This window comes from Perissodus microlepis, chromosome 19, assembly GCF_051167445.1.
Source record: "Perissodus microlepis isolate ML-2025 ecotype Zambia chromosome 19, ASM5116744v1, whole genome shotgun sequence".
Classification (NCBI taxonomy): Eukaryota; Metazoa; Chordata; class Actinopteri; order Cichliformes; family Cichlidae; genus Perissodus; species Perissodus microlepis.
The window spans coordinates 30,348,662-30,373,356 of record NC_140479.1 but is presented as its reverse complement, the minus strand read 5'-3'; the positions used below and the strand labels follow the sequence as shown (position 1 = coordinate 30,373,356).

At 38.6% G+C, this 24,695-nt stretch overlaps 1 protein-coding gene across 1 annotated transcript; it reads right to left on the bottom strand.

Annotated features, from left to right (window-relative positions):
- Window positions 1-12,532: 12,532 nt before the first annotated feature.
- LOC146366341 (protein LBH-like) lies at window positions 12,533-24,538 on the bottom strand. The gene is made up of 4 exons (XM_084915039.1): window positions 24,359-24,538; window positions 16,930-17,008; window positions 14,593-14,767; window positions 12,533-13,551 (listed from the first exon to the last, which is right to left on the bottom strand). The coding sequence occupies exons 2-4, from the start codon at window positions 17,005-17,007 to the stop codon at window positions 13,484-13,486; spliced, it is 321 nt and encodes a 106-aa protein (XP_084771165.1). The 5' UTR covers window position 17,008; window positions 24,359-24,538; the 3' UTR covers window positions 12,533-13,483.
- Window positions 24,539-24,695: the final 157 nt, after the last annotated feature.

The following is a 24,695-nucleotide window of genomic DNA, read 5'->3' as shown; positions in this document are numbered from 1 at the left end:
CATCAGAAGTGGTAAAGGAATGGCTAAATCAGGCTAGAATAAGGGTTTTAGAATGGCCTTCCCAAAGTCCTGACTTAAACCCCATTAAAAACATGGGGACAATGCTGAAGAAACAAGTCCATGTCAGAAAGCCATCAAATTTAACTGAACTGCACCAATTCTGTCAAGAGGAGTGCTCAAAGATTCAAACAGAAGCTTGTGGATGGCTACTAAAAGCGCCTAATTGAAGTGAAAATGGCTAAGGGACATGTAACCAAATATTAGCACTGCTGTATGTATATTTTTGACCCAGCAGATGTGATCACTTTTTTCTGTTAACCCATAATAAAGTCATAAAAGAACCAAACTTCATGAATGTTTTTTGTGACAAAGAAGTATCTCTTCCCATCACTCTATCAGAGAAAAATCAGAGTTTTAGAAATAACGGGACACTCGGTAGAGCCATTATATTATATTCTTTACAAGTGTATGTAAACTTTTGACCACAACTGTATATATTAAACCTAATAACTGGAATCAAGTCTTTGTAATAATTGGCAGTAAGTCTGTTTTTTTTTTTAGCCAGAACTTTTAAAAAGTTGAAATTTTGTCTCTTAACATTTCTCAAAGGTCTTGGGGTTTATCAAGATATTTATTAATAACTGTGAGAGAAGGCTTTGTTTTCTATTTGGTCGGCAGTGGTTTTTGCCTTGGAAATATCCCATCGACACCATTTTTGCCCAATCTCTTTCTTATTGTTAATCATGAACTCTGACTTTAACTGAGTCAAGTGAGGCCTGAAATTATTTGGATGTTGTTCTGGCATCTTTTGTGACCTCCTGAATGAGTAGTAATGCACTTGGAGTAATTTTTTGTAAGGCCAGCCATTCCTGGGAAGGTTCACCACTGTTACAAATATCCAATAACAATCATAATAACAAAATGAAAAATGAGATGTGAACAAATAATTGTACTATACGTACATCTTCCACTTTAAGTCACCTAAAAATATAGTTTTTTATTGCAAGTTTAACAATTAAGTGTTTACATCAATTTTCTGCTAAACATTTCCAGTCGCACTGCCGTGCTGGGCAGCCACGATGAGTTTAGTACGGAGGTGTTTTTGTACTGTGTGGGGATCCAACTAGAAGGATGAGAGGGCTCACAGGAGACGAAGCTCCTCGCTGGCTGCCGTCCATACAGTAAGAGCTCTTCATACAATCAAACATGCTGCATCTCGCTGCTCTTTAATTTAGTCAGTGCACATCCAAGTGTTTCATCAAATTCAGGCCGTGTTTCATCAGATCAGCTTTTAAAGACAGCTCTTGTCTCTTAATGATTTTTTGGCACATTATCAAATTCAGTTCTAAATAATGAGACCAAACCTTTGTTTTGAAAAGGTTCGCTTCATTCAAAGCAGCACATAAACTCTTGCAGTAAAGGCAGCAGTGTTTATAAAACAGGTGCTTTCATTGGCTTACAGTTAATAAAGTTGGGCAGATAACTACTTTTGGAAGATGTTACTTTAGAAAAGTGATGTATTAGACACCACATTGTTGTTTTACAAGGACTGCATTGCATTACTTAATTAATCTCTGGAGAGTGTCATTTGTTACACTACTTGGGTTGCTACTACTTAGTGTTTAAGTATTAATGCAAAGCTCTAAACCGGCGTTTCAGCACTTCACAGTGATTGCCACACTGATTCTACTGTAAAAACAGGTGAAGCTACAAATGGAGGTTAGAAACCATCACTGCTTTTGTTCCCTGCTTTTGGTTTGAGTTGTCATACACTTACCGTGAACATTATTCTGACCATGCTGTTATTGCAAAGACTCTGTGGTGTTTCCAGCAGTGAATAATCACTCTGACCTGGGTGCAGACTGCCCCTTATCATCAGGTTATAGCACTTTTGTGGAATAAGAAAAAGAACCATGTCTATCTCCACTCCTCATTGGTTGTAGATCGCGCTGCCAGTTTTCCTCCTTTCTGTGCACAAACTTAAGTTGGCCGTTTAAAAGTAAAGTGTTCAGGAATTTATTTTTTTTTAAAGGCACATTAGATTTTTTTATATAGCTAGGTGAAGTAACAAAGTACAGTCGACCCCCGCCTATTTGCAGTTCAGCATTCATGGATGAACATATTCACTGATTTTTCTGTGGAACACAACTTCAAATTATTCACAGAAAATTCACCTGTTTGCAGAGGAAATCTAGAATATTTCCTCATTATTTTCATTTATTTTTATTATTTTTACATGAATTTTTATAATAAAAAATGATTTGCTAAATGATTTGCTAAATCAAATATTAATATTAGTATAAACACAACAAAATAGTAATAAAATGTTTGTTTGTTTTTCTTAAAAGGCAATCACCAATGATGCTAAAATTCCAAAAGCAAAGCTCCTCAGAAAGAAAATGATGCTTGGGAAGCTAAACTACCTATAGGTAGTTATAGTTATAGGCAGAATTCTTAATAGACACGCTGCTGACAGGCTGGCGTTTGCAAAGTGTTTTAGGATAATAGTTTAAGGTATATTTAAACTATTAACATAGGCAGTTATACGAATTTTTTAAGGGTTTCTCAAGTATTCATGTATTTCAGCTTTTTAAAGGCATTTGTGGTCCCTCACCCCCACGAATACTGAGAGTCAGCTGTAATTGTTTGCCTAGGAAGCTGGAGTACCCGGAGAGAAACCACACAAACACAGGGAGAACATGCAATCTCCACACAGAAAGGCTGATGGTGGATGGTGGCCTCAGGACCTTCTTGTTGTGATGCAACCGTGCTGAACACCGCGACCACCGAGCTGCCAATCCATGCTGAAAAAAAGTAGGAAAGTTATGATTATAAGGCTTTACACAGAATTTTCTTTACATTTTTTTCCTTGACAGGTTAAACCACAATAAATAGCAATAGCATGCACACACCACGTGTATGCTACTCCTGTGGTTTGAAATCTCGCGTGATCTTGTAACACCTCAAGTCCAAGCAACTAGCCCCTCTTGCTGGGTTGTATCATGTCATCACAACAAGAACAAATAGGTTCTTGAATTTCGTGCAGATCCTACATGATTTAATTACATTCACCATAGAAACATACAATAATTTTATTCAGATTATAAATTGTAAATATAACAACCACCCAATTTCGTTTTTTGTGCTTACAAAACTCAACTTGAGCAATTTATGTCTAATACACACAAAAAATAAAGTTTAGTAGCAAGAAGCTGTCTGTGTTCAGTTTTTATGTTGTTTGAGTTTCATTATAGTTTTTTATAGTACTTCTTATCCACTAACAGCAGTGTATCTTTCTGATGGATGTACTGCAAAGCGAGATTAATGGCCTAATAAGCTGTACTGAGGCTGCAATTAGATATAGTCATGACAATGGCTCTGAATTACCTGGATAAATCACTGTAACTTGTGCTGATCGCGTAACCCGGTTGAGAGTTAAGTTAAAAAAAAAAAAAACAGAATAATGAAGTAAAAATACAGAAAAACATATGATTTTAGCATGAAGGAATTTTCTACATTATTTTTTACAGACATTTATCTTTACGTTTTAACGTAATGTGTTGAATTTTACTATTTACCAGTTATATCCTTTGTTAAGGATCCTTTTTAATGCTTTGGAAAGGCCATGTTTTCATTCATTCTTTTATTTATAGCATGTTTTAAATACAATATAGAAAGCTATACCTTAGTAATATCACATTGGAAGCCCAGTTGTAAAGCATTATTACTGTATCTACATGTAATTGGTTGGTGATGCAGAAAATCTACCGATGTTTTTGTACTTGATTCTAATCTGCTGCTACGTCTCTTCAACACTGTTGGAATTGCAACTATTAGCACACAGAATGTCTATCAATCAATAAAATGAATTTCACTTTCATCTGCTGACAAACTAAAGCAATTTTCTTGTCTCCTCTTTTAGTCGATGGGATAGTAGCATTTAATGTTTAAATGCATCCGATTTGAATTTTCAGAGCTCTAATGTGCATCTGTCATGTTGGATAAACAGCAGAGTGCCCTCAGTGTTAAACTAATTAATTCAAATTAAAATGTTTACTTCACCACTCTGTGAACTAAATCCCAAGACTAATCATGTTCTGCAGCATTAATCTCTTTTCTTATTTGCAACAGTGCAGCATTTACTGTTACCTTTTTTATGTTCTTTAAAGATTTTTATATCTATTGTATGATCGCCATCACCTGATAGCATCTCTGATTGGCGTCGGTGTCACTCATAACAATAGTTTTGTGTCAGGAAATGCGCCTTTTTAGATGAGCGCACACAGAGCCTGAAGCAGAAAGTCGGCTTAACAGAGAAGGTTGAAAACTGCTGTCATGATACCTGTTAGCTCTGATTCGGGGGGGGGGGGGGGGGGTTGCACAGGTCAAGCAAGCTAATGCAAAGAAAGCCTGCATGTGTTAAACTTCCTTCACAGTATACCCTTCTTCTTTTGTGCCAGTTGGTCTTTTTATATGAATCTACTTTTAAAGACCCGAACAAAAGTTAATATTGTTTTGTTTTAGATAACCTAGCAGATAATCCTCCGTACGACCACTGTTTGATTTTTTTAATGCATTTGCTTTTGGCTCGATTAAACAGACTACATGTGATAATCCATCAGCATTAGGGGTGACGGTAGTTGACTGGCTTTTTGCTAAAACACAAAAACATGAACTCTCTTGTTCCTCTTTTTTTATGTTATCCCTGTGCTTGAATGGATTTTGTCTGGGAACTATGGTTTCCTCCACCGTGCTAGATTAGCTAGTTAGGTTAATCCTAACTATTCTGGCCCAGCAGACTCTCATTAAAAAAAAAAGATAAATAAATTAAATTAAATGTAAAAATTGAATTATAAAATACAGTTTTCATTTAATTACCTTTACAGTGACTAATATCCTGCTCTGAGGGCTGTGGGGAGTCATGTGGTTCTTTTTGGGAACCTATTATAGCTTTCTATCACAGTAGTCTGTAATTAGTTAGTTTCTCTCTTTTGCTCGGAGGAAAATGTCTCGTCTTTAACAGATCCTTTCCCTCCTGTATTTTTTGGTATTGTGTTGTCAAAAACACTTTATCTTATCATGTCACCTGGTTCTCTCATCATCTATTTGGATGTGTGCTGGGTTTTTATCTGACTCTTTTATTTGACTCTAACAGTCAAACTAAGGAACCTAACGTATGGCCATTTGGTAACGTTTGCTGTTTTTAAAATGTTTTTGATAAATGGAATTGACCAGATTAAAGTTCAGCTTTTTGTCTGTGATACTTCTGGCTTGGCAGCCATAAATAAAGACTTTGTTATCTCATCGTATTGAGCTGTGAGAGGACAGCGCTGGGCTGAAGCGAGAGGGCAGGTGTGCGTTACCTCGGCCTATCACGGAAACATTTAAAAGATCCGTTTGAAGCCAGCACGAGTGGGAGATGAAAGTCCTGGCACAGCACACTTTGACATCATCAAAACACAACTCCCTCACAACACTCAGCTGCTCTAATGGCTGTGTTAAAAGGTACTTTTAAATACACAGATTTACAAGTGGCTGCTGGCATGATTTATGCGCTCTTTGTTACAAAATGAACATGAATGAATGCAATATAATAAAAGAGGAGAACAGCCAGAGGATGTACAGCAAAGTAACCCTTATTTATGTTGAGTGAAATTTAGCATCTGGGCAAAAAGATAAATATTTTATGTATTTAATTATTTATAAATGTTTTTTTATCTGAAGTAAAATTGAAATATGTGGCAAAATATAGGAGAAGGAAGCCAAAAGGGAAAGTGAGCAAATGGTAAGTGGGGTGGAAAGGATAAGGGAATAACAGAAGTGGGGAAATATGAAAAGTAGAAAGTAGAAATGAGGAGAGAAGAAAATAAAAGCAAAAGTGGGGAGAAAAAAAGGTGAAAATGTGGAAGGAAGTCAGAAAGGATCAAAATACAGAAGAACAGGCAACAGGTCAGAGAAAATGAACATCAAACTGCCAGAGAGGTCGATGTATATTAACAAAATCAACAAACCAGTGGACCCTAGCGTTTACATAAACATCCATCATTACGTTTATTCCTAAATCCTGTGAAGATTTCCAACAAAACACAATAGCTCTGTCTCTTCACCTGTCAGCGGTTGATCGCTGTGAAGGTTTAAGGCGCTGCAGACATTTTGTTCCCATCTATCATGTGATTCATGAGGCATGAGATGCACGCCGCAGCATGACAATGCGCTCCAACATCTATACTGACTTACAGATGAGGACGGTATTTTTAACCCACATCATTCTTCACCCTCAAAAAACATTAGGAATAATTCTGAGGGAAATGCAACTGAAATATATAAAATCAAAGTTTTTTTGTTCAAGTACAAAATATGTTTGGTATAAATTGATTATATAACAATCTAGCAAATTTCATTTGACCAGATTCCATCAAATGTAACATTTTAGATTGTATTTATGTACCAAAATAACTCTGGAATTTTATATGTAATAAAATTAGGTAAAGTCAATATTTGGGGCAGATTTTTTTTTGTTGTTGTTGTTTTGTTTTTTGAGTGAATAAAAAAGTACTTTTGAATTTTTTAAGTAATTACAGAGTGCTGTTAAACAGAATACAGACTTTTTAACACAGCTTTTCCAAACATCCTAGCTTTATTTTTTATATATATATTACACTGCACACAGAATTTATTCAGAGAAGCCAAAAACTACCAGGGTCAAAACTATGAGCCTCCCCAGTACTAGTCGATTATGTGTCCTTTTGCTGGCTAACAGCCTGAAGCTTGTTATCTGCAGAGTGTAACAACCATTAGCTTTACCTTGACTTTACAAGCTTTGACAATTACATGGTTAAAGTAGGTGGCTGTAGCTCAGGTAGTAGAGCGGGTCACCTACTAACTGGAAAGTTCTTGGTTTGATCCCAGTCTGCTCCAGTCTGCAAATATCCTTGGGCAAGATACTAACCCCAGGTTGCTCTCCGATGCATCCATGTTAGCATGAAAGCCTAGAAAAGTGCTTGTGTGATTGGGTGAATGAACAAGTTGTATAAAGCACTTTGAGTACTCAGAGTAGAAAAGCGCTATATAAGAACCAGTCCATTCACCATAAGAACCAGTCCATTTAAAGTGCATCATTGGAAAGCAATGGTTTGTGTTATATTTTTCATGGGGCCAATACTACTGAGCCTAGTCATTTTTGTTTTTTCTGAAATAATTCTGTTATTGTGTGCAAATAGAAATAATTTAGGCTTTCTGAAGAAAACTAGCCCTTTGTTAAAAATCTCTTGTTCTGTTAAAAAAGAGTTATGTTCAACCATAAGAATCAGTCTGGCAAGAAATGCTGGGGCCACAGAGCCAGTCTGAAGAGACACGTTGACACCGAGACTACATCCACAGAAGGAAACTGCTAAACACCTTGAAGACTGCGCAGGTGTACTGAGTACATGTGCTGTTTTAACCCTGTAAAGCCTCAACCATGAAACAAATGCCAGAAAATCCACTTTTTTTATTTATTGTTCTAACAAATTTTTGCATATATGAGTTTTAATTTGTTCATAAAACATTATTGTGCTGTTTATCACACTGAAGGTTTAGACGTCTCAAAAAGTCAGATATGATACACTTGGGTTTAGAGGGCTAAAAGGACCTTGAGTCTGTTTTAAAATGTCCCAAACTGTAGCACAGTGTATTTGAAATTCATCACAAAGGCAGACACATTTGTATCAAGTGGCATGTAAATGTTGCATCAGCAAATCTTGTTTGTGCCGATTTGTAAAAAAAAAGACAGCGAGTGTTAAAAGCTTCCACCTTTGTGTGAATTATATGTAAAATATGGCACAATCTGTGAGTGCAAGCCATCCTTAAGAGCAGACGAAAGTGCAAGTTTTCCCTCCTCTGAAAAGCAGCTTGTGACATTTGAGAGATAATTGACGCTGCATTTTTTTTCCAGCCCTCACAGCCTCTTTCCCTGTAGCCCTTCATTTTCCCAGGAGTGACCCGGCGCGCTCCCGTGAAGTGCTCTTCACGAGGTTGTCATCCAAAAGGTCAGGTCTGGAGAGAAAAGGGCCGTAGAAGAAATACGATGGAGATCCCGTCATCCATCTCGCTGTCTGGATCAAGACACCAGCCTGACCTTTAACATTATATCAGCTTCAACAAGCTGTCAAAGTGCATGTGGGAGTGCTGCTCGTGTTGCCTGTTCGCCTGAGTGTGTATACAAGACAAAAAGAAAGAGAAACAGATACTCAGAAAGCTTCTGATGTTCAACAATGCGTGATTAGAACTTGGCTGTCATGTGAATTTTCATAAAGGTATTTATATGCAAATCTTATCCTCCGGCTGAATCGAGTTGTTGGACAACAGCATGAAATTATTAGAGTTCACAACAAAGCTAATAAATGGAAAAACATGAGGGTTGTTTCAGGAAGGGCATCTGTGAAATGTGTGGATCCATCTACTATGGCAACCCCTTGAGAAAAAAGGGAGCGGCTGAAAACACCTTTAAGTTACTGTACAATAAATGGCAATCACAGCTTTTAGGAGCCACAGGTGACATCTTCAAATTGCTTTATGAGTCTGATCACGAGCCCAAAATCTCCAGTCAGCACTAATATAAAACCAATAAATCCTCACAAACTGAGAATCTGGACAGACTAAGATTGTGATGGCCGTAACTCAGGATGCTGAGCAGGCAGAAAGCATTTCAGCGTGGAAAAAAGTGCTTGTGTGAATGGGTGAATGAGCATGTTGTATAAAGTGCTTTGAGTGCTTGAGTAGAAAAGCACTATATAAGAACCAATGCATTTACTATATTTGATATTTCTCCTAAATAAATTATCGGGTTATTAACTTTTCCTTTGATTATTTTCTTTGATTCTTAAATTAATCAAAAAGTGTTGATAATGTCTCCATCACACACACACAGAAATAACATTGCTATTGCAAATGTGCAAAAGAGCCCTGTTGAGGCTGTTGTCAGCATATACAATGTGTTTTCCTGTGTGTGTTGCATATGTATTACTTGCACTTGAAACACATCTATGACATCTTTCTAGCCTCCACACAAACTGCAGCTCTTCTTTTTATTGGTACAGGTCCTAGAGAACAGAATTCACATCAGATGCATAGATGACAATAGCTTGAACCGGACCATTTCCTGTATGGCCTTCTCCCTAACTATCCCTCCACCCTCCTATCTGTCTTCTCTCTGCAATGCCCTATCCAATAAGGACTCATGTTCTGAGATCTTGTCATCTACCTCTTTTAAAATCACTGAGCAAAGAATCTTCTCGCCATCTAGATCTATAATCTGTTATAGCCTTTTATCTTATATCTTATGTCGGCACTTTGGTGTACCTTCGGTTTTAAATGTGCTATATAAATAAAGTTGTATTGTATTGTATAAGCAGCCGCACTGGATAGGCTATTGATGTTTGTTCTACCGCTGGTTTGCAGATAATATAGAACAGTTACTAAAAGACAAATGTGGGTGAAATGTGCAGTAATGTGGAAGCAGGCAGACGTAGGTGCTTTAAATGTAACAGTGCTGGAACCTTCTGCAGGAAAACAAGGGGCAAAAAGACAATACACACACACACACTAACAGCAGGCCATGTAAGAGGAGGACAGAGTGGGGACACGGCACCTCCACACTTTTATGACCTGTGGGTCCAGGGGACCCGAACACCACATGTGTGAAATGAAAGTGTGGGAGTGGGTTATAGTGTGAAGCCACTGAAAATGTGTTATTTTATATGTCCTTCACACAAAATCGGTGAAAGCTGAGGAGTCTGTGGTTAAAATCATGATAAATCGCATCGTTTTACTTTTGATAAACATGAGAAACAGCACACAGGGGTTCATTTAACACGTCTCATCTGTTTACTCTGTGAAACTGACAGCGAAAAGGTTTCACTGCGGGAATTTGTTTCAAAAAATTTACAGAACAGAGCTATCATTTATGTCCTTGTCTAATCCTCACTGGCTCACTCGCAAAAAACTACACATATATCTAACACATTTCTAATTACATATTTTATGCCCTTTATGATGGCATAAGATAATAGTTTTTGTGTTCTGTCACACAGTCAGAGCAAGGTGCTGACTGCTGTTGGGTCACATTGCTGTAAAGGTGTAAGCAGTAAAACAAACTTCCCTATCATTAAAATGTATAAACAACCTTTCTTTACAATCCTGTGAGATGCACTGAAAAGGTTTAATGTCTAAAGGTGAGCCGTGCTATTTGTCAGCTGTTGACTTTTATCAGAATTTTTTTGACTGGATGTAGTCCCATAAGTAATACATGAAAACAGCATCCTGTTCTGGATGTGAAATGCAGCAGCGGGTAAGGTAGTTGTTGAGTCTACATTCTTTGAATAACTATGAGGCAAGAAACATAAATCAGATCCTAACATGAGAAGGGGTATTCATGGAACAGCCTCCAGCTCCAAGGAAGAATAAACACACCTGAGCTTCTTTCACTGTAAAAAAGAGTATAAACACTGCAGAGCTACACAAAAACTTTCTATGACTTAATAAAGTCAATATGCAGTTTTATAGCTACTGTTTTTTCCAAGTCACTCTCAAGATTGAGATTTTTAGGGCTGCAATAAAATTCATTTAATATTTGGAACAATGCGTTTTCTTAATCAGCAAAAAGCAACAAAATGTCCACAGCAGAGCCCACAGTGGTGTCTCAAAGTGGCATTCTGGCTACTAATGCAGCTGTTCTTACTAAATTTGCACTATTCACCTCTGCTGTCAGTTTTTGGGAAAATAAGGAGCTGGATAAATTCTGACTGACCGAATCACCATACCCATCTGCACATACAGGTGCCAAAAAAATATTCTTCCTTCCTGTGAATTTTTTATATACGACCTAAACCTTTATCTGAATTTAACACGTTCATATTTACTGCTAATCCTTGACATTCACGTACTTTTGCACCTTAGTGAAATATCGTCATGATGTTGGGTTTCTGTTGATTTCCTGTTTTAATTTAATAATTTTTAGTCACATTGTGGTTTGGCACCTCTCCTTGTTTATCTTAGTTTTGTGTCCTTTATTATTGTGTTCAGATGAACTGAGGCGTTGACAAGTACAATGTACCTGCAAACCCTTGATGGTGTTGTTCTTCGCTGAGTTTGACACTCTGGTTTCTTGAGAAACAGAAATGTGAGGCTTTCACCTACCAGTTTATTGCTTCACAGTTTTGAACAACACTGAAATTGCTGACAGGCATCGAACGCTCTGTGTCAAAAAAGCACAGTCAAAGGAAGCCTTTGTAAATCCAACACTGCAAAGGTCTTTTTGATCTTGCTTTGGGTTTTGCCACATCTTGCAAAAGGGAAGCAGAAACCCACAAAGAAATACACAAGAGAGAAATGTGTGCAACATCAAACAAGAGGGCAACTGGATTTACCACAGTTTTCCCTCTCCACGGTATGTGTCATGACTAAGGCATTAAATCAGGGTTTACTTAAACTTAAACCTAGCTTTAGAGGGTTTTTTTTTGTCTTCTACCTACCATTTAAATGTTTTTTGTTGTGCTGCAGGTAGCACTGTTGGATTCTAAATTGTCTTGAGGCACTACAGATTTTTTCAGCAGTAATATAGAACACAAAAGAACATTTCTGGAGACTACCTCCGGGTAAGTATTGACTGAGGAAGTCCCCGGGGAACTGCACACCTTGTTGCTTTGATGTTGTTGCATGCCTAGTACCATTTTGGATAGAAAGACTAGCTAGTATGCTCATATTTTACTTTGATTTATGGTCATGGTCATTTCTTTCAGAAATACATATCAAACTGACAATAAAAAAGAGAGACATTGTATCCCACAAAAGTATCACAAACTATGCAGAATCCGGTTATCCTTCTTGATCCAGTGTGTCAGTTCCTGCATGATCCAGAGATAATTTTTTAGCCTTGCTCAAGACACACAGTCTTGGGACTGCTCTTGTTTGCTGGTTGTTGCGGTTTTTATGAGTATGACCAAAAATGTATTCTTGTAACAATGTATCCAATGTAAGTCTGCACTATTAATAGTGTACTTCCTGAGGCTGCCAAGTATTGCCAGTTCTAAATAAAAACAGCTAGCATAAAGTGGAAATAGGAAGAGGTAATGGGTATACAGTCATCTGATAGGGAGTTAGGAGCAGACTCACAGGTGTTTTTGACTGTAAACCATGTTACAAGAGCATCTGCCAACTTGCAGTCTCCGCTAATGTAGTGGGGAAAATCCAGACAGCAAGAGTCCAAGGAGCAGCACTTCGCTCATTTTGGGAGACCTGCATCATATCCACACAGAGAGATGGAGAGTTGAATCTGACAACCAGTTATATCTGTTGAAACCTTTTGTGCTTTTTCCTCCTTCTGCTTTCCTCTTTCCATCAATTTAACTTTGAGCTGAGAGACTTTGTGCAGGGATGCAAAAGGTCATCTAGATCTATCAAAAACATCTTACATTTCAAAAACACATAAATATTTTTGAGAAAGTAACGTAAACTTCACTTTCCCCATAAGCAGTAAAACCACTGGGACCACAAATTAAAGAACATTTCAAAAGGTTTATTACTTGTGCAATAATTTAGGCTTCCAGTATTTTTAAAAAATATGCCTGTGACAAGCAACACACATCTAAAATACACTGGTTCTTTTTACTTCTATAGTCTGTAACAAAATGGACTGCCTTTGATTTCTTGGGACCATATTGCTCCAATATCTTAAATAAAACAACAGTTACATTCCCTTTAAAACTATGAAGACAGTGATTACATACTTTAATATTTTAATGAATATTGTAACATCTAATAAAGCAATGGATCTGTTGTGAAATTCTCAAATACTCAAAGCTAATATTACAAAGTTAATAGTGAGACCAAGATCACCCAAACTACAGCAGTCGGCACCGAACAAACAGTGATGTAATCTGCACCTAAATGTACCTTTATTAGTAGTAGTATGGCACACATGAGCTAAATACTTAATACAGCATTTAGAAACATCTGTCCAGATCACATGTGCAGATGATTCCGTGGGCATCTGGATGGTGAGGGCTTGGAGCCAGAGAGAGGAAATTTGTTAACTTAATTCAAAATCTATATTTACAAAGCTGGAAATGTCAAAACAGTCATTTTAGGCCTGGGAATTCTCAAATTAAAACCTGTCTATTGCCAAAACTTTTTTCTTGAAAAATGCTTCAACATGCCATCTTTGTCCCCATAAATCTTAGTTTACACATGTCAAAACAAGCTCCATCATTACAGATGTGCGTTTGGGGAAAAACAAAAAAGCGCCTTCGGTGTTTATTCTTAAGGTGCTGAAGCAACTGGCTCCAAGCCCGTGAGCTGGGGTTTGGGAATCTGTTTTCTACCCTTCCTACTCTGTCTCTCTGATCTTTCTATCTGCACATTGCACTCCTCTATCTGACTCGTTTTCATTCATTCCAAGTCTGGATACACTCATAGTAACTGTTTATATCACAGGAAGCGAGTTTGTTCAGTTGGAGTCCTGCATTTCCACTCCTGAAGCTTCTTCAGCTCCACCTTCACTGGACTGCTCCTCATCTGGAAAAAAAAAAAACAGATAGAGGATTTTGTCATCAGTTTTTCTAACAGGCTACTTTCATTTCTGTGTTTCTGTGCATTTGAAGCTAAAGGTTTAAGATAGAATTAGATGAGAAGATTACTATCGCTCTGGTGTGCTCGCCAGCAGCCTGGAACACAGCCTCTCGTCATGTAGTCTTGTCATCACCATGAGGTTTAATGCTGCTCTTCTGCTTTCATTTTACAACATCAAGTGCTACTGACAAGAGGTAACCAACCAGAGGTAGGTCCATACTCAGTGGCATAAACTGAGGTAAAAACTGTCCCTTCAAATGACTCGCTGTAAGTGGATAAAATGTGCTGTTATCCTGAATTGTATGACTTCGTGCTTTGTCCAGGAGCCAGCTGATAAGACAGAGTCGATAACGGCATTCGTTTTTCACCTCACTGATGCATATACTCACGATATTATGGTGGCGCATATCACTGCATGTCTGCTCTTGAGTGTTTCCTCATTTTTGTTCAGTTCATGAAGTAGGAATGACTGCAAAGTGTATACTTAGCATAAAGAACCAATGACAGGAAGCCATTACAGGAAGTAACCTTTTATAGAGATGGTATAAGCAACTGATGTTCATTTCTTAAGGCAAGTCAGGGGAAACTATGCAAATAACTCACATGTCTCAGCTGCTTGTAGGGCTATATGCCCTTCAGTGCTATATATAAGTTGAAGAATCTTTAACTTATATATATTTGGTGTATTTGTACTTTTGGCACCTCAGTAGAGTAAAGGTGTAAAAATACTGCTGTCACACTATGATTGAGCTAAGTAGGATATTAAATGACAACTTTCGTTTTGACTTGGAGTCATTTCAATTTGTTGTAGTGGTACTTTTCTTTAAGTGAAGTTTCAGTATATGTACACTTTTGCCAACAGCCAAATACCTTCTGGTCTTCTAATTACGTGCATGTGACTTTTATTTACACAACTTCTTATCAGACCACTTCGAATCTAACTGTGCCAAAAAGCCAAGGCAATGTTAGTTTCTCTTTCCTTTTCACCTTCAGTTTGCTCATCCGTACGTTTTCTCTCAGTCTGGGCGTCTGCAGAGCTCGGGTCATCCGGGGGCCAGCGCAGTTCTCCACTCTCCACCTCACTTCCATCTGTTGGCTCCACGACTATAGAGGGAAGCCTCTTGGACAACTTTGGATACCTTTCATGGGTATCTGGGAAGATCTGTTTAAAGTTTATGTAAGGTTAAAACGAGGGCTTCATATTTGTGGGGATGAAAAGGTCACTGTGGGTACCACATGTGAAAGAACAATAATGCGGTAAAAATTGGATTACAAAAACAGAAACTGTGTGCATCAGATGGAAGATTTGAGACAGACTTCGTGTCTTTGTATGACACTCACTTGAAGTTTCAAAGGTACATGCTTGGATTTAACATAAAAAACATGATGAAGGTCAGTCTGCTCTGACTGATCGTCTGGCTTAGAGAAAACAAGGAATTGGTTACCTGGTAACGCCAATGTACGAATAGAAAAGCAACCCTGTAACATTGTAACACTGGTTCTTCTAAAGAGCCAGCAGGTCTTTGAGGTTTTCTTCCACTTGCAATGCAAAACTGCCAAAACTGCAGTTTCTCAAATGCTACTGAACAGCTGTTAGTCTATTCAAGTGTTGGCCTTCAGTCATTCAGATACAGGCTATTTTTTACATAAATGTGTCATGGCTATATTTTACTTGATCTACTCTTGATACTTTAATCCTATACTTAGAGAGTTCTTAGGAAATGCATCAGACAAAATTATTAAGCTATAGCTTATAAACTGTTTAGTTTATTTTTAACCACAACTAGCACAGCAGATATCTTCTGCCAAAAAAATTGTTGTTTCTTTTTTTATTTCAAAAGGCTTCAAAGACAGTCAGTCTTCTAGCGATCTGGGCAATTTATAGAAATTCAGAAGGAATGCAACATGTGCAGTTGCAATCCTGTGTGCACCTAACCACCTAACCTCAAACTTAGCAGCGTTCATTCAGGCTTGTGTTGTGCGGAAAGTGAAGGATTAATGTTTGCAGGTCCAGAATGGAAAGCTGACCAGGGTGCTCATCCACACGTGAACTCGACACATTCATCATCAGATTAACGGAGATGAGTGAGTGTCTGAAACGGGTTTACAGCTAATCTCCCCCCTTTCTGACAACTAAATGCATTTAAATGATATTAAGGCCTAAAGTGATGAATAATTAGGGGTATGGATGTTGTTTTTTCTTGTTCAGTTGAGTTTTGCTAAAAGACAGTCTAAAGAGTTGATTATTTTAAACATGCTTTATTTATCCATTGTCAGCATGCCGTTTAATATTGCTCTAGCTAGCTAGCACAGCTAGTTAGCTAGTGCTGGCCTTAAATGACAACTTCTCAGGTCTAACCTCTCCTATGACTTAACTTAAAAATAAAAAGATCAAAAAGAAAAACAACTACATACAAAAACAACGTGGTTCCAAAATGGTCAACAAACCAAAAGGTGACGTCTTGATGAAAGCGTCTGAACTTGAAACAAAAGAGGTGGCTCCTCTTTTCTTTTTTTATTTCCAGTGGAAATAAATACAATTTAGTTCCAGTGGAACAAATTAGCCATTCTCTAGGTATTAGAAAGGGTGTAATGACACTACAAGTTACTGAGTCTACATTGTTTTCCGTTGGCAAAAAAAGGACAGGGGAAAACACAAAAACATCAAATATATGTGCTTTAAGCTTTTTAGTTATGAAAAGCTTAAAGCACTGGCTGCACTGGGCTAGCACATAGAATAATAAAATGTTAACATCTGGTAATTTCAATTAGTTATTAGCATTTATTATATTTTGTCATAATGCAAACTGGGAACATTTTTATTATTATGTTTCAACTTTTTGGTGCACCAGAGGTCAAATTCATATTTAGTGTGTAACTTCTTCGTGGGATTTCATGTATTACTTTTCAGATATTTTAATGTGGATCAAACAAACATTGTTATTAGCTATGCTGCTAATATGGCTAGTAATTTAAATAACACAGGGAGGAGCTAATAACATGTATTAACTGACTCGGTCATAAATCTAACCACAAGTAATAGTTAATGAAACACATTATGACAAAATGTGTTACTTAAACTGTTGATATTATATAGTCAATAATTTAGCTGTCCATTTGTTGGATAAGCCATTTACCATTTGTTCAAAGCAGCACTGAGTCCAGCTAATGACCTTTGTCATATCAACCAGCATTTTATGGTTGCTCATCACTTCTGTGACTCACCGCTGTATGCTTTCTGCTTTCTGCTTTCTGCTCAAATGAAACGAGACTGGTTTGAAATTGTCTAATTGCACACATTCGCACACACAATGCAAAGGATACTGTGGCCTGATCTCCTCCTGCTCCTCCCCCGCTGAAGTCCTCTGTCCCCGGCTCCAGAGAGTTCATCACCTCAGTCATCCTGGAGAAAATCACAAGTCAATAAACTGTCTTCACTTTGTTTCTCTGCTCTTTCCTTCATTTTTTTTGTCTTAAGCTGGGTTATGTGACACACTGTCTGTTCAAGGTTCTCTGATTTTACTTGCGCCCTCTGCGTTAAAACAGGGCATTTTTCAAAATAGTTACTTATGTCAAATTTTAGCTTAGGAGATTATTTATAGGACCAATAGGACTAACAGTGTTTCTGGTAATACAGAAGTTTGTTCTAGGTTGATTCGCCCCTATTGCTGGCACTAACTGGCTAACAGTAATGGGCAATTAGTGTTAATTGTCACAAACACTAAAAAAAAGTCAGGCAGTGGTGATTAACAAATGCTCAACAATGAAGGCTGACAGCAACGGCTGACTAGCAACTCGATGTGTAACATGTATAACACTATCCAATACAGTCTGATGTACTTTCCGTACTTCTGGTAAACTAGTCCCAACATGTTTTATTTCTAAAACAACGGCTATAGAGGTTTCATGTAGCGTTTTCAGTGGCATTTCGTCACGCATGCAAATGACTTCCTCAGTTTCAACTGACTGCAGCTTTCTCCAGCTTTATAAACAGTACATTTGAATAATGACCAAAACTAGCACCATTCCCTAACCACAATTCACTGATTAACACTTCAAGTTCACCAGGAACTTGACTTAGTATATATGAAGGATAAGAAAATAAAAGGTTAGCTTTTTTAGACTGTGAAGTTCCCATCACTATTGCAGGATATTTGAAAGTTGATGTGTGCCGTGAACGAATGTAACTGTATTAGGAGTTAGGGTTTGACTCTCGTAATCCACTGAAGAGCAAACTGGGTTTCATCAGGACACTACAAAACAGAGCAAACACCATCGCCACACAAACGGAAGCCAAGGAAGCGAAAGAGCATCATATCAAAAAGGCCCTTTGTAAATGTGGGTATCCCAGCTGGGTAGTCGTCAAAGCTGGCAAGGCACCTAAAGAATGTTCCAGGCAAGCCAGAAGAGAACAAGGACAACTGTTGCCACCTAAACAAAAGCCTTTAGTGACCCCTTATGAGTCAGGCATATTAGAAAAGCTTTGTTCAATACAACGCATCTCTGTGGCTTTCTAACCCTAAAACAGAAACACCAAAAATATGTGCACCCCAAGGATTGGGTTCCCGGGGTACAAACAGTAATATAATGTATGCTATCAAGTGCTAGGGGGATCAGAGGATTAAACAAACTCTGGCTAAGCAGATGGCACAACACAGAAGAGCTACCTTGTCAGGCAACGACTCCAGAATCTATTTATACCTAAAGACCAGTTCCCAGTTTGAGCAGGAGGTCAAGGGATCCATTCATGTGAAAAGGGAAAGATCATCTCTGAACAGAGCCTAAGGATACATCTTTTACCGTCTTACAGTGCTGTGACTGCAGCCATTCCCTGACTCTCTTTGAATGGCACTAATGGCCATTAATCTATAGTCATGACAATTTTTATATAACTGATCAAGACACTGACGTCACAGCCCATCATGCTAGTTTTGGTCATTATGCAAATTTACTGCTGATAAGGTGGGTAAAGGTGCAGTCAGCTAAGTCTGAAGAAGTCACTTGGATGAGTGAGGAAATGTTTCTCGTCTAGATGAACAAAGTTAGATTTCTGGGTCAGTTAATAATTGTTTCCCCTCCCAGATATTCTACAATCAGCTCTTAATGGTATTATTGCAAAGTGCAGGTGTTTAGGAACCTCAGCAATGTCATGTCATGTCAGACCATGTAAAGTCACAGAAGTGCTTAATGCGTAACAGTTGCCAACACTCTGTCATCTCAACACTCGAAGGCTGACAGCAATTCAGAGTATTCCAAACCTCCTCTGACATTAACATCAGCACAAAAACTGTGCTGGGAGCTTCATGACATGGGTTTCCATCACTGTGCAGCTCTTGTAAGTTTAATTTGTAGGTGGCCAAGTACTTTTATCTATATAGTGTGTCTAATTAAATTTGATTAACACTGGGCACCAGCTGTAGGAGTAACTTGTGATATAAGTATGATGATAAAATTGTAATATGCTCCCAATAATAACATGGTACAGCTATTCTGCTTCAATTAACAGAACACAAGATAAACATCTATTACTTAAAAACAATAAATAATGTGTTTAAGTGAAGGAAAAGGTAGCTCTAAAAAGCAGGTGTTTAATATTTATCCAGTGTACTTTACCAGTTCATTATACTAGCTCTCTCACCTAACCCTGAGGTGAGTTTCTTTTTCTTCACTCATGGAGTCAAGGAGTAATAACTCTGATAAGCCAGGTTTGTTTAGAGTATACCTGTTTTTTATACTTGCAATATTGCAAGTATTAGTAACTGTACTGCAAGAAACTACGCAATATATTCCATTATAAATATTTTGGCCTACCAATACTTCACAACTGTTGGCCCAAAAACACTACAAGTGAAAGTTCTGCTACAGTGGCAAAGTTTGAATGTAAGCCTTATGATTCAGTGGTGTAAACTATTTCAAGATAGCACAGTTAGTTCCTTATTTTGTAAGAGGGGTGTAGAAGAAGTATTTTCTTCCCCTGCAAGGGTTCAACAAAAAAATTACTTCCCATCTCGTCGTCTTCTCAATAAAACGTTAGGATGTTAGGAGGTTAACGAGGGCTTCGGCAGAACTTTTTGGAGGTATGGTCCAAAAACAGGAGAAATGAAGACTGATGTTTAGTATTCACCACACACCGCTTCAACACTACTACTTATAACTGCATCAACCAGCTACCAACATGTTTTCATGTGTTCAGTTCTTTCTTACCAGAATACGATGCTCTCTTTGTTTTAATGGCCCCATTTAGAACAGAACAGATGGCAAAGCAGGTTAGGCTACCTTGAAAAGTCAGTAACATAAGAGTGCGCAGTGTCACCTGGTTACTGAGTCAGATCTACCCCTCGCTCAATACTTCTGGTTTCAAAACACCAGGATGGCAAAGGCCACAGCAAAATTGGTGCTTTGAGTGCAGTGAGCATGAACCAAACCAGAAAAGCTGTAGCCAGACGAGCAATGAGCTAAAACTTACAATCAAGCTCCGAAAGCTGGAATTTGATACTTATACATATGTTATATCTGGTTTAACCGCTGTTATGAGCAGCAGACCACAATGCAAAATTATACCACCCTTCACCTCTGCCGCATCTATGATTTTGTTAAGTTGAAACACCTGATTACAGACTATAATGCAAGCCTGATTCTATTTTTATGGAGATATTAAGACATCACTCCTTATCCATCTAATAACATCCAAGTACAGCGTTCTGGTTGGTGGTAAAAGGCAGACTTTACGTGTGATAAGTTATCAGAAACACCACTTTCCATACAATCAGACCGGCAGTTCCTGTTTCCATGGGGACGAGCGATTGAGATTTTATTCCTCTGATTGTCTGAGTAGTGCACTTTGCACACAAGGCTGAGGGCTGATTTGGGGGTATTCATGTGTGCCGTTACGCAGCAATTACCACCATCAGGACGGGGTTGTGCAGTTTGTGAGACTTCTCTGTTAAACCTGGAATTGCTGCTGCCCTTCATCATCATTTCCGTGAAGAGACAATGCAGCCTTTATTCCTCCTCTGAGGCTCCTATTGTTCCTTTGGAGGGAATCTGTGCGGTCACTCCAGTCAGTCTTATGTTAAAAAACAAAAAAAAAAGCTGTGTTGCTCTCTAGGTATCAACTGGAGAGGCCTGTGGAGCTCTGCGCATGATTTCAGTCTGATCTTGTTTCGAGAAGTGCACTCACTCTGCAGGGATGTGAAGCGTAACAGACACAAGAATTTAAATGTTGCTGCCAGGCGTGACGCTTCAGTCATGCCTTTTTTTTTGGTAGCAGAATAATTATTTCTTATTTGAGTCATTAGGTCTGAACAGGATTATCCATGTGTTAATGTCTTTGTTCACAGAAAGCTACCTCACTTCTGCCTCAGCAGAGACATGAAATGTTAAGATGCTTTTCAATTCATGCAACAAAAGAAAAAAACAAGTATTAAGAAACAATTAGGGCTAAAACTAAAGTTTGTTTCTAAATATTTGATGTGATTTACATTATTTAAATACAAGAAAGTTTTAATCTATAAAATTAAGCAGTATTAATATGTTCTGATTTTACTGCCTCTGTTGGAGATAGAGCTGCAGTTATATGTTGCCTTACTAATAAACAGAAATATAAGAAAACCTTTTGATTATGCAAAAAAGTCACTATTATCACGAGTCAAGTAAAAAATCTATTTAGTGAATTTCCTCATCATAGATGACAGTAAATCTAAATGTTTCTGGATAGCTGGTTACACTGTTTAAATGAAAGAATTAAGGTATTTTTTACTATTACGTCATTACTGGAAATAATAATTGTCTTGAGTGGAGTGCAAGTTTAATTCTTGCCACAAAAATCTTAAAGGTCTAAGATTTTTCCAGATCATTTACTTAAAGGAATTAGTCCAGAATTTCCTAGGTGTAGAAAAATCTTTTACCAGCTCTTTATCTTCTGAAGGATATTAAAGGTTGATGGGAATTTGCCCAACCAGTCTACATGCACACTGTGGACTTGGAGAGCGAATTCTCCTGGGGATCATGTGGGGCTACTTTGGAAGTATGGGGTATCTGACCCATTGTTACAGCCCATTAGGTTGCTGTACAACCACAGTGAGAGTTTGGTCCATACTGGCAACAACAGTTCGGGATCATTCTTGTTTGTGTTGGACTCCTCCAGGGCTGCCCTTTGTCACTGATTCTGTTCATAATGTTTATAGACAAAGTTTCTAGGCCATGTAAGAGAGGGTCTCCCCTTTGGTGGTTGCAGGAGCTCTTTTCTACTTTTTGCAGATGATGTGACTGTTGCCTTTATCAGTTGGCAACTTCCACCTCACACTGGTGTAGTTTGCTGCAACAGGAATAAGAATTAGCACTTCAGAGTCTGAAGCCATGAATTTTAGTACGAAAAGGGTGGACCATCCACTCTGGGTCAAGAATAAGTTGCTACCCCAGGTGGGTCTTGTTCATGAGGGTCATTGTGCCATGTCTCAATCAATGTAGGCGATGGACCGCTTCGTTGTGGTGAAGTGAGAGCTTAGTGTGAAAAGAAAGTTCGATTTACCAGTCGATCTACGTTCCTACTCTCAACTACGGTCAAGAGCTCTGGGTCGTGACTCAAAGAATGAAACTGTAGATACAAGTGCATACAAGTGGAACAGTTTCCTCCGAAAGCTGGCTAGGCTATACTTTAGCGATATGGTGAGGAGTTCATTCTGAAGGGACTCAAGAGTAGAGATGCTACTGTTCCACATCAAAAGGAGCCAGTTGAGGTGGGTTAGCACATCTGACTAGGATGCCTCTTGGATGCCTCCTACACAAGGTGTTCCAGCATGACCTCTCCAGGAAGAGGCTCCAGGGCAGACCTAGGGACACACTGAAGATTTTATACCTCTTGGTTGGCTTGGGAACATCTCAGTGACTTCCTCTGCATGAGCTGGAGGAGGTGACTGGTGAGAGGGAGGTCAGGGTTTCTCTCCTTAGACTCCTGCCCCCTCATCCCAGACTCAGATGAGCAGCAGAAAATAGATGGATGGATGGATTTAGAAAAATCTGGATTTGCAAAGTCACTACCAGCTATTGCAATTCTGTCAAGTAAAAATGGCACCATTCAGCAGGCAGCATCAACAGTATCATTACTACATGATGGTTGTGTACTTCCACCAAAAAGTCAAGATGCAGTTTTCATCTGTCTCTGTTCAGAATTGACCTTTGACCTTTTGGATGTAAAATGTCACTTTGTTTTACACTCTCAGTCAGTCAGTGTGAAATTTCGTTGCTGTTACTTATATGAAAAATATCTTTTGTAAGGTTAAAAAAAAACTCTGACCACCAAATTTTCATCAGATAAGTGCACATAGGGGTGGTCACAAATAAAGATTCCTTTATGGCTTTCAAGACAGAAAATGGGAAAAGATGGATGGATGCAGGTATGGATGGATGACAACCCCATTACATAATGACTATTGCCACAATTGTTACCAGTGCACATGAATACAACCGTAAAGGAAATGTAAAGCAACAGACTGCATTAAAAAAAGGATTCATGGTTCATGTAATTTTCCCCAAGTCTCGCGTTTGTTCTCAGTTTCAGGATTTTTTACTATTCTCTGCTAATAATGGCTCAATCTCCTACCGGCTGGCTCTACCTCATCGTCACCACATTGGGTAGGATGCTGCATTTCATGTAGCAGTTATGTAGATTTCGTCACTTGGAAGGCTCAGTGAGCCTCTACTGCAGAAAGAAATCCTCTTCATTAGTGTTAAAATAACAGAATAAGGTTTGGAGCCTGATGTTCCCACCTCCTAGTATATTTTAAATGCCTGATTTCAATGTGGACTAGACCCAACATCTTAAGAAAGACAAGAGCCACTGTCTCCTGTTTTATCATTTCCATTTACGTTTTGGGTGAAATGGATACGTCTGATGTCAGGGATAAAAATTCCTCTCTCTCTCATGTCCATCAGTAGATTCATCGTGGTGAAGACTGTCCAAACTGTCTTTCCCCAGAGGCTGTTCAGCAGCAGTCACTTGAACTCCACTATTTCATTTTTGCAGATATAAAGGTGTATTAAGGTGGAATGGCTTCTCCGCGCTCTCATCGTGCCAGCTTCACTTCAAACACCTTTTCCATTTCTGCTATTAAATCAGAGCCAGAAGCAGCAGCACCTCCTCAAATGCAGGTTTGCTGTAGAAATCCAGCAAGTTTTCACAACCCAAGGAAAGAGGAAAAATCCAACCCACGGTCAAAAATAGTGATGCTCTCTCTCTCTCATACAGCTTACTAAAAAAACTACACTGCTCAGTTTCAGTTGGAAATCAATGTGATTTCTCCAGTGTTTGCTGCCCTAATTCACATTTCCTGTTCTAGTTTTTAAGGCGCACTCAGCTGATGCTTTAATTATTGTTATTAATATTATTATTATTATTATTTAAATAAAACTGGTATTTAAAATATACACATTGTGCTGTATTGGAGCAGAGGTTCATCTGCATGATATACAACAAGTAGGTAGTAGATTTACACGATTAAAACAGCTCGTCCTACACGGAAACGGGCTGGTTTGCGCTTTTCTGCCCGCAACCCCAAACTCCAGTTCAGAAAGTCTCTGCAAAACAGGTTTTGTGATTTTCCTAAACCTCCGAGGTGCACTTTAGATTAGTTACATAAACAGTCATTTAGTTACTTTTAGGAAAAGTGAATTAAGCTACTTCTAGTAAGGAAATAAAGAATGAATGGGGCTTAACGCGTCCAAGTTGGCTAAAATGCGGATGAAAGCTTCGTACCTGTCTGCAGGCTGATCCAGTGTCTCAGAGCAGGAGGCTCTCCGTCCTCAGCTGCCTCATCACACTGATACTGCTCCTGATGCTGCTCCTGATGATGATGGTGATGATGATGATGACGATGATGATGCTGGCTGTTGTGGGCGACAGGCGGAGGGGCACGCAAGGCTCTGTGGTAAAGTTACCACTCGCAGTAAAGTGTTCAGAGCCTGCGCATTGAAGCGGAGCTGTGCTGCCTTCAAAGCCTGTCGGGAAAAGGCGGGCTATCGAGAGAATCTCGTGCAAGACTGTATGTCAAAAAGTACGTGGGCACCTCTGCTTTACATTTTATGTTTCTGAT